The 14,715-nt window shown below is 53.9% G+C and overlaps 6 protein-coding genes across 6 annotated transcripts; 4 read left to right on the top strand and 2 right to left on the bottom strand.

Annotated features, from left to right (window-relative positions):
- Positions 1–46: 46 nt before the first annotated feature.
- Positions 47–688, bottom strand: A1O7_08624 (uncharacterized protein; the record flags this gene model as incomplete). Its single annotated transcript, XM_007762615.1, has 1 exon — positions 47–688. One exon carries the CDS (start codon positions 686–688, stop codon positions 47–49), a length of 642 nt encoding a protein of 213 aa, XP_007760805.1.
- A 589-nt stretch (positions 689–1,277) lies between these two features.
- A1O7_08623 (Ras-like protein Rab7) lies at positions 1,278–2,005 on the top strand (the record flags this gene model as incomplete). Its single annotated transcript, XM_007762614.1, has 3 exons — positions 1,278–1,307; positions 1,363–1,416; positions 1,472–2,005. The coding sequence occupies 3 exons, from the start codon at positions 1,278–1,280 to the stop codon at positions 2,003–2,005; spliced, it is 618 nt and encodes a 205-aa protein (XP_007760804.1).
- Positions 2,006–3,947: 1,942 nt separating this feature from the next.
- A1O7_08622 (guanine nucleotide-binding protein subunit beta) lies at positions 3,948–5,253 on the bottom strand (the record flags this gene model as incomplete). The annotated part of the gene is made up of 5 exons (XM_007762613.1): positions 3,948–3,968; positions 4,028–4,147; positions 4,201–4,290; positions 4,343–5,055; positions 5,136–5,253. The coding sequence occupies 5 exons, from the start codon at positions 5,251–5,253 to the stop codon at positions 3,948–3,950; spliced, it is 1,062 nt and encodes a 353-aa protein (XP_007760803.1).
- A 2,011-nt stretch (positions 5,254–7,264) lies between these two features.
- Positions 7,265–7,687, top strand: A1O7_08621 (uncharacterized protein; the record flags this gene model as incomplete). The annotated part of the gene is made up of 2 exons (XM_007762612.1): positions 7,265–7,396; positions 7,454–7,687. The coding sequence occupies 2 exons, from the start codon at positions 7,265–7,267 to the stop codon at positions 7,685–7,687; spliced, it is 366 nt and encodes a 121-aa protein (XP_007760802.1).
- Positions 7,688–10,726: 3,039 nt separating this feature from the next.
- On the top strand, positions 10,727–12,652 carry A1O7_08620 (uncharacterized protein; the record flags this gene model as incomplete). Its single annotated transcript, XM_007762611.1, has 2 exons — positions 10,727–12,514; positions 12,569–12,652. The coding sequence occupies 2 exons, from the start codon at positions 10,727–10,729 to the stop codon at positions 12,650–12,652; spliced, it is 1,872 nt and encodes a 623-aa protein (XP_007760801.1).
- An 826-nt stretch (positions 12,653–13,478) lies between these two features.
- On the top strand, positions 13,479–14,540 carry A1O7_08619 (uncharacterized protein; the record flags this gene model as incomplete). Its single annotated transcript, XM_007762610.1, has 1 exon — positions 13,479–14,540. The coding sequence occupies one exon, from the start codon at positions 13,479–13,481 to the stop codon at positions 14,538–14,540; it is 1,062 nt and encodes a 353-aa protein (XP_007760800.1).
- Between the last annotated feature and the right edge of the window lie 175 nt (positions 14,541–14,715).

The raw sequence follows: 14,715 nt of genomic DNA, 5'->3' as shown, positions 1-14,715 counted from the left end.
GCGGCACCAAATGCGAGACAGGCTGCAAACATTGCGTACTGCCATCTCAGCCAAATTTCCCTTCCTCATTCATCCTGTCTGCCTCTTTGCCCATGCGGGCCATCCAGCGGTCCACCAAATCTTGGTTCTCCTTCTTCAGCTTCGCAGACTGCTCCTCTGCCATATTGAGTTGAAGGTTCAGCGTGACGTTCTCGTCTTGCACATTCTCAATCAGTTTCGCTTTGCCGCGGAGTTCTTCCTCTCTATCACGGACTTTTATCGTTAACTGGTTGACAGAAGCGCTGAGTTGGGTGATCCGTTTGTTGTCCACTTTGGTTTTGCTTTTGAATGCCTCTAGGTCGCGGAGTGCTGTGTCCAGCCGCGTCTGCAGGTCCGCGCGCTCGCTTTGGGCTTTGGACAGGTCCCGTCTCAGCTGTGTCAGCTGCGTGGGGCTGGAGTTGGGCGACTCAGGCCGTGCGGCTGGCGACGTGACTCTCCTTATGCCCCATCCTGGGGTCGTCACAGGTTCAGGCGCAGCGGGGGGGTCTTCTGACGCGGATGCTGCCCTCCCTGCTAGTCTGATTTTCTTTTCCAATCCAGCCCGGTCATCTGCCAGTTTTGTGCAGTAGTCGTAGAGGTCGACGTTGGCTTGCTCTACCTGATCTCGGGCTTGCAAGGCAGAGAGGTATTGTTCTCTCCATGTTGCCATGGTTGGTTTGAGCTTGTCATCTGCATTTCATTGAAAGCACACTCTTTACGCAAATGAGAATCATCTCAAAAGTATGCTCTGCATATGGTAAACCGTCAAACGTGTACAGACAGTGTTGGACTCTGAGAACATGTGGACAAGGGACGAGCCTCCCAAACAAGCAAGGCGCCAATCCGGCCACCCGGCTCACCTTCCTTCTGCCGTCGGCCGCTGCCTACCCGCCGACATCCCGATCGATGGTGAGGCTGGAGGTCTGTGGCTTGGTTCGATTGACGTCTGTGTCTGTAGTGATGCATCCTGTGTCGCAAGATCTATCAACCATCAAACAAACACAACTCGCAAGCTTGCCATTCCACGCCCAGATACCCAGAAAGTAAGGCACTTGGTTTTGGTTCACTGGTTGCTCGGGCATCGCCACCGTCTGTCTACTCTGACAACCTTCACGCCGCGCGTGACCTCTTCCCGGACAGCCTCCACCAGTCTCGCAGCCGCAGTGTGATTGAGCTGAAGGCAAGGAAGTGACACCCGTACGAGCATCTCGCAACATCTGCTCGGCAACGAAAGAGGAGAAGCACAGACTACACCAGCCATGGCGTCGAGGAAGAAGGTGTTACTGAAGGTACGAGTCCAAGCTTTATCGCAATCACACACAGCTAACAAGTTATCTTACGCAGGTGATCATCCTGGGCGACAGCGGCGTCGGCAAGACCAGCTTAATGAATCAATATGTACGAGCGCCCTTGTGGCAATCCACAGAGCGAACCATCCTAACGTCCCTCCCAGGTGAATAAGAAATTCTCCACCTCCTACAAAGCCACGATCGGCGCCGACTTCCTAACCAAAGAAGTCACTGTCGACGACCGCATCGTGACGCTCCAACTCTGGGACACCGCCGGCCAGGAGCGCTTCCAATCACTCGGCGTGGCCTTCTACCGTGGCGCAGACTGCTGCGTGCTGGTCTACGACGTCAACAGCTCAAAGTCGTTCGAAACCCTAGACAGCTGGCGCGATGAATTCCTCATCCAAGCCAGCCCGCGCGACCCGGAGAGTTTTCCCTTCGTCGTGTTGGGCAACAAGATCGACATGGGCGAGGATCGGAGGATGGTCAGCCAGAAGCGGGCGCAGCAGTATTGTCAGAGTCGAGGGCAGATGCCGTATTTCGAGACCAGTGCCAAGGAGAGCATCAACGTGGAGCAGGCGTTTGAGGTGATTGCCAGGAATGCCCTCGCGCAGGAAGAGAGCGAGGAGTATGGTGGCGACTTTTCAGACCCGATCAATATCAATCTGGATCAGGAGAGGGACGGTTGCGCTTGCTAGGAAAGGGAAAGGCAATGTCCAGTGACCACCCTACAGAGAAGCACTCTACTTTTACGAGTAAGATGACACTCCATTTGGCAGACGAGGATGGAGATGGAGGATGTGGAAAGTCGCCCTCCTATCCGACCATCTCCGTTGTGATGGTGAAGAGGGCATCCATAGCCAACGGCAGGTCTGTAGGAGAAGAGGTCGATTGTCTGTTCATCGGCTTTCATGTCCCAGGGTTGTTAAAGTGGGTTGGCTCGGGCTTGTATTTTGTTCTGCGCGCACATTGGAACCGGGCTTTATTGGCGCACGCAGCACGGCTAGGTAGCATTGAGTGTACAGACAGACATGAAGACACTACAGAACTGGGATCAACTGCCACGGAACATTGCGCTGCTTGACGTGAAAGTGCCCCCAGTACTCCGTATCGCTCAGCAGGACATTCTGCGCCTCAGCCGTGCCTCCCCTACCATCCCCAGAATAGAATGCATAGATACATGTACGAGACGTACTAGTAGGTGCTTAGGGCATGTACCCAGCCGGCAAGGACGGACACTCCGTTTGTTAAACGCTAGAAGAGAGAACTGGAATCGCACTGGAACTTGAGACTCAAACTCAAACTCAATCTGAAACTGTGCGTCACATCAAAGCAATAGCTACTACGGAGTAAGGAGTACGGAGTATACTGCACGAGTACGGAGTACGGAGTACTACAGTATCTAATTACCTAGGTACCTAGGTATTGCACTCGACAGGTCCTCTCAGTGTATACATATACATATACATATACCTTGACCACGCGTTGTACTCCCAAAAGTACATTGTGTGGTACCTAGGTAGTATTCTTCTTCTAGAAACTCATGCTGTACTGTGCTGTGTACCGTACTTGTGCCGGACCGGCCAATCCTTCTCCCGCCAAAAATTGAGGCGGCGAGGCCATGCAGGTCAGGTCAGGTCAGGTCATGCAAGGTCATGCACGGGTCACGCTCATTAGCCTACGAGGTACCCTGTATTCCATACTCCGTACAGATCGAGTGGTCCGGACTCTGTACTGTAGCCCGTACCTGCCTAGGTAGTTATTAGTCCGTGTTCGTGTTGGGTGACGAGCACGCGCAAGGCCGAGTACATACTACGTACTCCGTTTGAGTTCGCTGGTATTGACCGAGGGCGGCCGAGAGCCACTGCACTCTGTACGAGTGACGGAGAACGTACACACTCACAGACTTGGGGAACGCATAATTAAGCAAAGGCAATGCAGGCAAGAGAAGAGAGAAAATCCACGCAAGACAAGCGAGATCAAAAGGGTAATTTCGAATGTCGAACAGTCAACTTTTGGTCTCTCTTCTGCCTGCGGAGCTCTTTGACACCGCTATGCGGTAAAGAAAAGGTTGCTGCTGTGATGCTCCTGCTGCTGCTGTGCTGCTCTTTCGAAGGAACTCGGAACAAGTGTCGGTTTTGGCAAGTGGCCTTTTTGTTCGGCTGGAAGAAAAGGTGAAGGAGATAGGGCAGGCTCGATGTGCCGACAGCAGAGCACATGGAACAAAAAGAGGTCTCCGCCCGCCCATACCCAGTACCCGGTAGTCATGACAGTCGTAGACTTTCAAACAACGCGCGCTGTGTCTCTCCCCTGCTGCTGCAAGCGACTTGTGAGGGGCAAGGAAAATAGACCCATCCGTCCGTAGCCGTAGCTTCCCCTGTCCCTCGAACATCCCACTCGCAAAAGGGCGTTTATCCAGTCAAAGAATCTCCCGGGTGTGTAAAAGCACAATAATGGTCTTCAGGCCCCCGTCATCAGTCCAGGCCAATGGCCAGCACATGAAATTCGTCGAAAGCTGGCGATGGGAGCTTCCTGATACAGCGACTTTGGTTTTTGATGATGATGGGTGCCCGCCAAGTTGAGGATAGCACCGAGCTAGCTATCATTGATGTGACAGAATATAACCTTCCCAGCGCCCGATCACCAAGCCCAGATCTTGAGCTGAGAAACCAATGCGTTAGCTTGTATGATTTGCGGACCATCGGAAGATGGCGACTTACAAGAGAATCCCATGAGCCAGTACATAAGCTGATCCCGTCGTTGCTAACACCAAGGCAGCTGACACGGTTCTCGTGACCATTCAAGGAACCGACTTTATCGCCACGTAGAGTATCCCAGACCTAGGAATCACCATCAGTGTTTGGAACGAAAAGCCGGGCCGCTCAATACGAACCTTGCATTCGAAGTCATCGTATCCGGCGAAGAGCAATCGACCGGAAACGGAGAAAGCGACAGACGTGATGCCGCAGAGGACTTGTTCATTCTGGGCACATTATCAGCAAACGCCCGTATTCGAGGTGTTGATTCGAACTCACCTGATAGGACATCAGCTCCCGGTCTGCTCTGATATCGAAAAGCTTGCACGAAGCATCATCAGATCCGGTTCCAAAGGCATTTCCATCCGGGAAGAATTGAATGGCGTTTATGTCAGATTCGTGTCCCGCAAATGTTTGGACAGCCTTTCCGGTTCGCACATCCCATAACTTGGCGAAGGCGTCGCATGCACCGCTGACAAAAATATTTGCATTGGTTGGGTTGATGCTGATGCTCATCACATCGCCCAAGTGGTCTGCAAATTCGGTGACTTTAGAGCCCGTCTCAATATCCCACATCATGCAGGTCATATCGCCAGATGAAGTGATGATTTTTCTGTCATTAACAAATCGACAGCACGACAGATAGCCGGAATGACCAGACAGTTCGCGGGCAACGCGTGTGGGACCTTCCCGGGTGGAGAGATTGTAGATTGAGCAAATGTTGTCCAGACCACCGCAGGCAACGTAGTTGCCGCTAGGAGCGTAGGCGCAGGTCATGACCCAGGAGGATCGCAGGGGAATGGCGTGGACTTTGTTGGTGGTATAGGCATCCCAGATAATGAGCTTGCCGTCTTGAGAGGCCGAGACCAAATGCCGGCGATCGGTCGACCAATGCATGGCGTAGATTTTGGCGAGATGGCCTTTGAGGTTCCGTCGAGGCTTCATGCCTATCCGTGGCAAGGCTTCGGTATTGTTGAGGGCGACTTGTCGCACTGGATGAAGCGGTCTTGATTAGCAATCCGCTGGCGGCGAGGGCTTCAATGACTGCGACACGAGATGTCCCGCAACTTACAGCTGGTGTCTGCCAAATCATCCTTCTTGCGCTTGATTCTGTCCTTCAGACCCTCCGCTTCTCTTCTCGCAGCCGTGATTTTGGCCTGCATTTGCTCTCCCGTCAAGTCGGTCGACATGGTGCCGGGCTGGGGTCCTTTCCGGACCAAGACACGATGGAAGCTCGCAACAACTCCAGCTGCGGCGATTAGGGCCGTTCAAGGCGACGCGCACAAAGCAACGAGTATGTCTCTGATGTCGGGACCAGGTGGACGATGATGGGGGCGCAGGAGCTCAAACGAGCCAGGTATCAGGGATAGGGTGGATAATTGCCGGGGGTTCCACAAAGCTTCAACGGGAGTTCCGAGTCGCGGGAAGTTGCAGAGGAGTCGAGCGGGAAGGTGAGGACAAGTTTCCTCTGCTGGATCGTAGAGGTGAGAGAGAGAGCTGCAGGGTCGAGGGAAGACAACTGCAGTCTGGAGGTCAGGACAAACTGAGGGTCGGTCGGTGGTGAGTTCGGGGGCACAGAATTGAGGAAGAGGTCCGGTTCTGGGTCGCTGGTCTGTGAACTCTTGGTGTCTGGGTCCCACTCCACTCAAACTTGTTTAACGAAGCGGGTTGGTCTGGGTGCTCCCCTGTCCTGCGCCTTCAACTAAATGTCCCAGAAGGGATTGAGAGGCCCCAGGACGGGCAGGACTGTTACGAGCTGCCAGTGACAAAGGACAACCTTTCTCACTGGCCGGCCAAAACAACCATCCAACCTTGATCAGCTGTGTGGGCTACTCGGGTCTACAGTTGTGATCTTCGCTGTCACGGCATGCACCGTCGTTCCAGCACCGTCGTGAACTAGGTTTGGCTCATGGTGAGTGATGCAGCTCTAAGGACATAGGATCTCTCCCAAAATAGGGAATACGTCTGCAATTGATCCCGAAAATTCGTGGTCAAACAGACAACTCACGCACGATACTTCCCTCGGCTGGGCTAGTCGCTGGCGCAACCTTCGTTCTCTCACCGCGTCCCAAAGGATGCGATGGTTGAGCCGTAGCCCTGCCGGGGGTCGAGAGCCGAGTGGCTCTACAAGGCCAAACGAGGCGCGCCGGGCCTGCCCAAGGTTTCAAGGTGCCAATCAGAGGCGTAGAAAGCCGACTTCAGAGCAGAGCAGAGTCGCGAAGCGAGAACAAGTCGCACTGCAAGAGAAATTGGCCTGGTCGCGTCTAAGTTAGGCGGTGGCTACTCGCAGCCACCAGCCTGGGTGCTACCTCGTACGCCCGAGCCCCGTCTGCAGCTTCCGGCAGCGTGCATTTCATATCCGCGCTGCAGAAAGGGGTGCGCCTGTCAAACCCATTCCGTTCTCCAGCGCCGTCTCCATTGAGGGGCTTGCCTACTGGGGCTTGATCCTCCCACTTGCGCACAGGCAATCATCCCCCGCAACCTTATCGGTGGGTGCGCCCGGATGTGCTGCTCGACCTTTGCATACACAAGTACACAGTAAATCCCTGGCAGCCTGTGCGCAGTGAAATCTCTACGCGAGGAAGACCTGGGCTCTTGGGCAATCCAGCCAGCTCTGGTGATCCCGCAGAGCACGCAGTCTGCAGAGAACGGAACAACGGTTGATCGGCAATGTCGAGCCAGGAGGATCACCAGTTGCTGATCATTTCCATTTACCGCGAACCACACGTGGAATCGCTAATCTCCTCGATATGGAGTTGCAATCAATTTTATGTCCTTTCCAGCAGCTGATGGCAGGCAACTGTTGATATCTTGAGCGTGGCAGCAACCTTATAGCGAAAACACATGGTCTCACCTTTCCACTGTTCTTGCGGAGTATTCCCTTCTAGAATAGCACTGAACAGGGTTCCCACAAACGTCGAGTAGAGATTGTACAACCCAGATACTCCGTACTTTCGGCCGAAAACGCATTATTGTTGTTGCTATCGAGCAAGTGGATTCTTCACAAGTGGATGTACGTAGTCCACCGTAGCTGCAGGACAAACTCAGCAAACACCACAAACACCACACACATTTGTGTGTTGGATTCGTCTGTGATGGCCTCTCGTCGCTTCCTTGGGTGGCCGACATCAGCGTCAACATCAGGTGTAGAAAAGCGTGACCTCCTTCGAAACCGTCCCACCGAACCTAACGCCCCCCAAGATGTTCTGGACCATAGGCTGCATCTACGGTGCTTCTTCCGTAATGCTCGGCGCTTTCGGAGCTCACGGTCTGAAGAAGCACATCGCAGACCCTGCAAGGCTCGCAAATTGGTCTACAGCGGCACAATATCAGGTAAACATGTCCAAAGCCTATGCTGTGTAGTATCTAACGTCCCGTACGTTGCCACAGTTGATCCATAGCGGCGTGCTACTTCTCTCGGCATCGATAGCGCCCAAGAACAAAGTCGCAGCAGCACTTTTCACCGCCGGAATGACTATGTTCAGCGGTAGCATCTACCTTCTCGTCCTGGATCCCCAACGCTTCAAGGCTCTGGGTCCCGTGACTCCTATCGGCGGCTTGTGTCTGATTGCTGGATGGGGTGCACTTGCTTTCGGCAGTCGGGGGAGAATCACCCTCCCTTAGACGAGCAAGCATGGACGACACGTGTACATTATGGTCTATATGTAATCTATGCCGCGACTCTCCTATTCATCACGGCCTGGATTGCAACATGAGCCAAGCACGTTGGTTAAATCATGCCTTCGCGCTCAGTTGCTTTTCCACCTCGAGCAAGCTTCTTGCGGTATCTGTAGCTGTTACCGCGAACGGCTGGTAGTTCACGCCCAATATCTCGCGGGATGCACGATTGTCACTCTTGAAGGACCCTTCAGGTGGACATGCCTGCTGGGGTGGCCCAGGCGGATCTTCTGATCCAGCTCTGGAAATTCTTCCCTTCAGATGTCGCAGACTTCCTGGTTCCCGTGACAACCCATTGTAACGAGGTACGGTCAAACTACACACCCCAAAGGCAGACGTAGCTTGATAATGTGCAAGCCCAAGGTCCTACCGCAGAAATGTAAGTGAGCTGAGCCGTGGTTCTATCTGCAAAGACCAGTTTACCCCAACGTCGACGCTGATGTGCAACGAGTACGCTGTCGAACCCGGCCCAAAAAAATTCCTTGGAATAGCATATCAAGAGGGCATCGACTGGGGAGCGAAGACGGGTCTCGAGCACCAGAGCCGAAAGCAGGGAGCCATGTGGTGCCGCCGAAGCTTCAGGCTCCACTTAGAAGCTGTCTCTCACAGCCCTCCAGTTCCTCCTTCCATGCCAAAGAAGACCGTTTCTTCCAAGATGGGTGGCTGGATGGTGTCTTTCTATGGCCGCGGACCAATCTGGCTCAGTTGAGCTGTACCCTGACACTCGTGCTGCATCATTCGACGGAAACCACAATAGCGACATGAGCAGACTCGTGCGGTCTGTGGCTCTACCGGGTGACTCCAGTTGGCACTTCTTTGGACACGCGGAGGGGGAGAACCGAGAAACTGGATCACTGCTGAGGAGCTGCGCACTTGCCTGTCCGCATCAAAGTCGAGCGTGGGTACAATTCGCAGCCATTTCGACCACTCTGCATGGTTCATGTCCGGCTGCAACGATGATATGTCGGCGAAGCGCTCTACACGGGCGCTCATCCCTTAGACTTACATGATGAGCCGAAAAGCAACACGAAGACAGCACGGGAAGTTGTACTGAAAATAGGAAACATCTCGTCGTTTCTGCATGATCTAGCAGCAATGAGGGAACAGTTGTCAGGATGAGGTGTTGTGGTTGTCTAAGCAGATTGGAAGGAGATTAGTGCAAGATCTGCGGACAAGCGATTCGCATCGACGGCATGTTTTCGCCATTGGCCGAGTAGGGCGCTTTAAAAACATCGAGGCCGTGCTGGCATGCGCGAGCGGGCAAAAATAGCAACCTTGGGGAGAAATGGGTTACGAAGGTACGGAGTAGTAGCCGAGGCTCTTGACTTCGTGCAACATGTCGTGGACTGATGTGCTTGTTGCATAGATTTGTAGTACGCCTTGCGTAGGGAGGCTAGGCGTCGGGGATAAAACGATCGGCACGCCTGAGATGCCTGGAGGCTGGATGCCATGCCCTCCAGAGCCTCCGCGGATGCTTCCACAACGTTAAATGGGCGAGACCAGTCGGGTTCCGGTCCCGACTCCCAGGCTGCGCTCGATGTCCGACGAATTTCGTCACAAAGCAAGCTTCCACTGTCCTGGTTGCGTTGGCCACGAATGCACCAACACGATTGACACGCAGGGGTTAAAGTGAACAAAGAAATGACGCGGAGGAGGCTGGTGCACGGACAATAAACGACGAGACCCAAGCAGTCCTCGGTCCTCATTCTTCAGTCCTTCAGCGCAAGTAGCTGTCTGACTAACTACGCGACCGTCTTTGGGCGCACCTCGGGCGTGAAACACCTCCAAGCCCGGAACTCAAGCTCGTCGCGTGCTGTAATCTTAATAACGCACCGAGATCGGTCAAAACACATCCACATATTAATTGTGCTGACGGTCCCTGCCTGCTGGCTTGCAAAGGTGCGACGCCAGAGCAGAGTCGAGGAGGGTGCAGATAGGGCTGTCTGCAAAATTGCACCTGTGGAGATCAAGCAAAATCCCAGGTACAGTAGCAGCGGTGGCAGAGCCTATCAGCAGCGCAGAGCACGGTTTCAAACGGTTTGCTGGCCCAGCCGGATGTTTCCTGTGGTGAAGTTGCAATCATAGATAGACACGCATAGACTTCACGGTCACGGAGTACATGGTCGCGAAGGCCATATCCCAGAGCCGTGGTTTGGGTACGAGGTACCACAGTAGAAAGGAAGCGAACCAAGAGCAGCGAGATCCCCAGCCAGCGATGTTCTCGTCCCGACGATCGTGGCCGAAGAATTAAAGGGTTCAACGACGCTAATTCATTGCTGCCACTGCCACGGCGCTGGCTGCACCCACGCACGGCACCTGCCTCTTCCTCTTCCATCATCCTGTCGTCTCTTTCATCATCGAGCTGCCATCCTTCACATCTGTCTACTCTTGTGCCTCGCGTGTTGAGTCCCTCTCTGGAGCCTGCTTGATTTGTTCCGCCGCAGCTGTGCCAATCCTCCCTAAAGTTCGGGCAGCGGAAATCCTCGAGTCCTGCCGGTGTCTTTTGCCTTGCCTCAGCGCCTCCGCCTCCGTCTGGCAACTCCGCGTCCTCGACTCCAACCGCCACACTCTTTACAAATCTACCTCTACTCTGTATTCGTCATTCGACCTGGTTCTGCGACACATCGATACTCAGCTACCACTGGCCTTTTGAACGTCCACAATTGCTGGCGCCGCCTCCTTACCCCGACCTCCCACCCACCTCTCTCGCTCTCACGCCCTGTTGTGCCTCTCCAATTCGACCCCTTCTGCGCGAGTCGGACGCTTGATGGCTGTTTGTCCCTATTACTTTGCATAAGCTAGCTGGCGAAGGTCTCTCTTGAGGGCGAGAACCCCTTTGGTGACGATCTGTGGCCTCATCATACTCCAACAAGAGTTAGTTCGCTGCAACATTGCTACCATTGTGGGTCGGACACAAAAGCTGCTTGACTGCAAAATCAAACCTCAATCCCAGGCCATTCGCATGGTAAAGAGGCATCTCACAACATGCGAGAGGTTAATTTCAGCATCCCCAATGTCAACAAGGCGTCAGTCCATATCACCACAACCCTGTATGACCGACGAGCTTTGGACTGCACTTCAACATTGCCCCTTATTAACTCTCTAAACCATCTGGCCTACCTAACCACTTCCTCTGCGCGGATTCGAGATATCCTTACGGTTGATGGCGGTGTGGAGCGTCTCGTCTGCATATTGAAGGAGGGAAGGAGCAAGGATGAAATGCACATGTGGAAATGGAATCTCGCATTTCAATGCATTGTCAACATCGGAGTACGAGGGTCAGAGAACGTGCGCACGCGTGTCGTTGAGGCCGACATGGTGCCTGTCATTGCGACCATCTTGTGGGACTACATCTTGGTGATTGAAATGGAAAAGGCCAAGGCCGATGCTGAGCAGGAAAAGCGCAATGGCTCGAAACACTCCGGGAGCTCCAGATCATCCAAGTTATCGAGAGACTTGACTCATGACTCGGCTGCGAGGACTTCCTTCTTTGAACACTTGCACGCTGCTGCAGACAACCGCTCCCGTCGTCAAGCACCACCACCGTCACTTGAGCTTCCTCAATCCTTCTCTCAAGGCTTTGGCGGCGCAGAGACAGGCCCCGCGGATGGCGGCGTGCTACCTCCTGGCGTTCTTACCTCTCCCCCCGAACGGACAGTCTTCCCGCGCCGCGAGGTACACCATCACCACCACCACAGCCGGGGACGCGAGAGCAGAGGTTCAAACCACGGCTCTCTGACCTTACAGCCGCCGGCTACCGCAGTTCCTTCTATGGACACTTCAGACGGGTTCTCATTGCGCCCAGTCCGCGAGGTAGACAGACTACCCTCCATGCTGCCGCCTCTCAACACCGGGGTTACCTCGCATCCCGATTCGCCGACCACACCATCTGCACCTCTGCACCGCGGACTCTTATCTCCGGTCGGACGCAGACTAAGAAGACCCTCGATTCGTCATCAGAACTCGACTGGTGACAATGATGATATGAGCATGGAAGATGTGGCTGGAGCCGACGACGAACTGCTCGACGCCGAAGGTGCTGCTGAAGGTCGAAGCAGGGATCAGACGCGTGATCCCAGTCCTAACGAGATGGACGGACGCCAGCCCCTGACTTTAGCCATTCCTCCGCCGCAAACTCGAGATATTGACGATGTAGATATTGCTCAACAAACACCGATCACAGGCGGCATGGGCAATCCCTTAGGTGGGACGATCCACGACACGTTGGGTATTTCGCCTATTCCTCCTCCGCCAGCCACTGCCGCTTCCCCTGCTATACCGCTCAATGCATACCCCAACTTCTTTCTGCGAAATGCCACCGCCACAGCCTCAACTACAGCTCTCATGCCACGAGATGAGGACGTTCTGATGGGGCTGCAGTTGTTAGCATATATATCAAAATACTGCTATCTCCGCCACTACTTCCAACAAACTCATCTGGTCCCAAGACTCAGGATCGATCGAGAGGTCGAAAAGATCTACGGACCCGTTCGAGGTTGTCCACCACTTCCGCAACCCACCGAAGACGAAGAAGAGGAGTTTCTGCAACCCGACGACTACAATATCTTCCCTCTAGTTGAGAAGTTTACTGTCCGTCATCATTCGAAGGACATGCAATATTGGGCGTGTGTAGTCATGCGCAATCTCTGTCGGAAAGATGACGCTCGAGGAGGGATTCGGCAGTGTGCCAATTACAAATGTGGCAAGTGGGAAGAGTTCACACGCCAATTCGCGAAGTGCAGACGCTGCCGCCGGACTAAGTATTGCAGCAAGGTATGTTGTGCTTATACTCCCATCTGAAATCTTGATGCTGACCCCTCTTATTAGGAATGCCAACGAGAATCGTGGAGTATGCATAGGCACTGGTGTCACTTGGAGAATGCGTACCTCAATCGACGCGGCAATGCTTGAATCATCTACCAAATCTGCATAGCCATGGAGTACGGGCACTGAGCGTTGAGTTGGCGTCTGGGTAGTTTCTGTTGTTGCGTAAATATCAGCATCTCTTTTCGAACTCGGCCAAGGGCAGCGGCCACCACGATTGATGTACAGCGATTTCATATTGTTGAACGAAGCATGAAAGGCTTTTGCGCAGAACATGTTACCGATGACGGTAGTCGAGGATGCGGCGTTGACTTGAAGAGACGGTGTCCAGAGGACAGAGACGAGCATCAAGGCTATCAAAGGTGTTTTGGATTGCTGAACCTATGAGCCCGTGTCAAGCGTTTCGATGTGGGCGGCCACTGTGCAGCCTTGGATGAACTGTTATTGACGCAAAAACGTGTAGTATGACGACCAGCGCATTGCACAAATAATGAACATTTACCAAAGATTGTGTATGTCTCGTTTGTCGAGGTCCCTCCCTCCAGTATTTGATCCAGAGCATTGGTTCCTCCAGGACACCAGCTGCGGTGTCTGACAGAAGTTTTCCTTCAGTGTATCTCATTGGACAGTGTTCGTTGGCCGGGAGTCTGTGATTGTACGAATAGAGCGACACAGTCGCGGAGGTCGCCGCTTGAGCATATCAGAATTCGCCTCTGGCGGTGGGTCGGAGCCATTAGTGACATCCGCGTGTGCGATAGTCGGTGACTTCTCTTCTTCCTGTCATTGCCTGTTAGATCCCTCGAGCAAAGCCTCTCGTCGGTTCGACTGAGTGTGCTGTCACATCGCTGAGTCTGCTACGGACGCATACGCGCTATCAAACACCAGGCTCCAGGGAATACTCAGTGTCAGCACGATGGGTTCGTTGGGGGAGAGCAACAGTGCCATACAACTGCCTGTGGTCGACATTTCAGACTTCTCCGTCGAAGTCGGCAAGCGGGTGTTGAAGGCTGCAACGAAGTATGGATTCCTTTACATCGACACAAAGGGCACAGGATTTACGGAGGAGATGGTTACCCGCGAGTTCGACCTCTCACGTCAATTCTTCGCCTTGCCTGACGGGGAAAAGGAGCCTTGCCGAATCAATCAGACGAACCGTGGCTGGACCGGCATGTATGGCGAGATCCTCGATCCAAAAGCGCAGCGAAGGGGAGACTTCAAGGAGGCATTCAACATGGGAGAGTTCCAAGAGGGAAAGCCGCAGCAACCGATTCCCAAGTTCCTCGAAAGCCATATTGCTGAGCTCGCAGAATTCGAACGGACATGTAAGCAAGCGTGCGACCGGGTTCTTGATCTCCTCGGTCTGGGGCTGGAGGTCGAGGAGCCCAATTTCTTCTCCTCGCGGCATACTCAGCCCAGCGGGTGCACCGTTCGTCTTCTCCATTATCCAGCGATCCCCGCAGATGTCGACTACCAGCCGGACGTGGATGTGAGAGCTGGTGCTCATTCGGACTATGGAAGCATCACCCTCCTCTTCCAGCGGCCGTCGCAGCCTGGACTGGAGATCAGGACGCCCGAAGGTACATGGGCCCCGGTGCCCGTCATCCCGGAAGGATACGACGCGCCGACGTTTCCACCCATTCTCGTCAACATCGCGGACCTGCTGTCGTATTGGACAAACGGGATTCTGAAGAGCACCGTGCATCGGGTCATTTTCCCCAAAGACGCTAGACGGGGAGGAGAGGATCGCTACTCGATAGTATACTTCTCTCATCCTGGCAACGACGTGGAATTGACGGCTGTGCCAAGCAAGATCGTGGCTGCCCATCACTTGAAGGAAGGCGAAGAAGTCGGCTATGGAGGCGGGGCTACAAGTAAAAGGGCACTGACAGCGCACGAGCATCTGCTTAGTCGCTTGAATGCGACATATGACTTTAGGGGAGCGAAGACGAAGGAGGAGATTGGCGCCACTGCCTGACGGTCCCCGTGGCTCGTGGACGAGAGCTACCTACGTTGACGAGGCTTTTGTACAGCCTTGCATCGGACCCCTGAAGATCGTCTGTTTGTTCGATGCGGAGTAAAGTTGTAACGCAGTAATTACATGAATTGTTCGGGTGCAGCTTCTCTCTCTTGTCCATTCTCTCTCACCCTTT

This window comes from Cladophialophora yegresii (genome assembly GCF_000585515.1).
Source record: "Cladophialophora yegresii CBS 114405 chromosome Unknown aczIN-supercont1.6, whole genome shotgun sequence".
NCBI lineage: Eukaryota > Fungi > Ascomycota > Eurotiomycetes > Chaetothyriales > Herpotrichiellaceae > Cladophialophora > Cladophialophora yegresii.
Note: the sequence above shows the minus strand (reverse complement) of the source record. Positions and strands in the feature narration are given on the sequence as shown.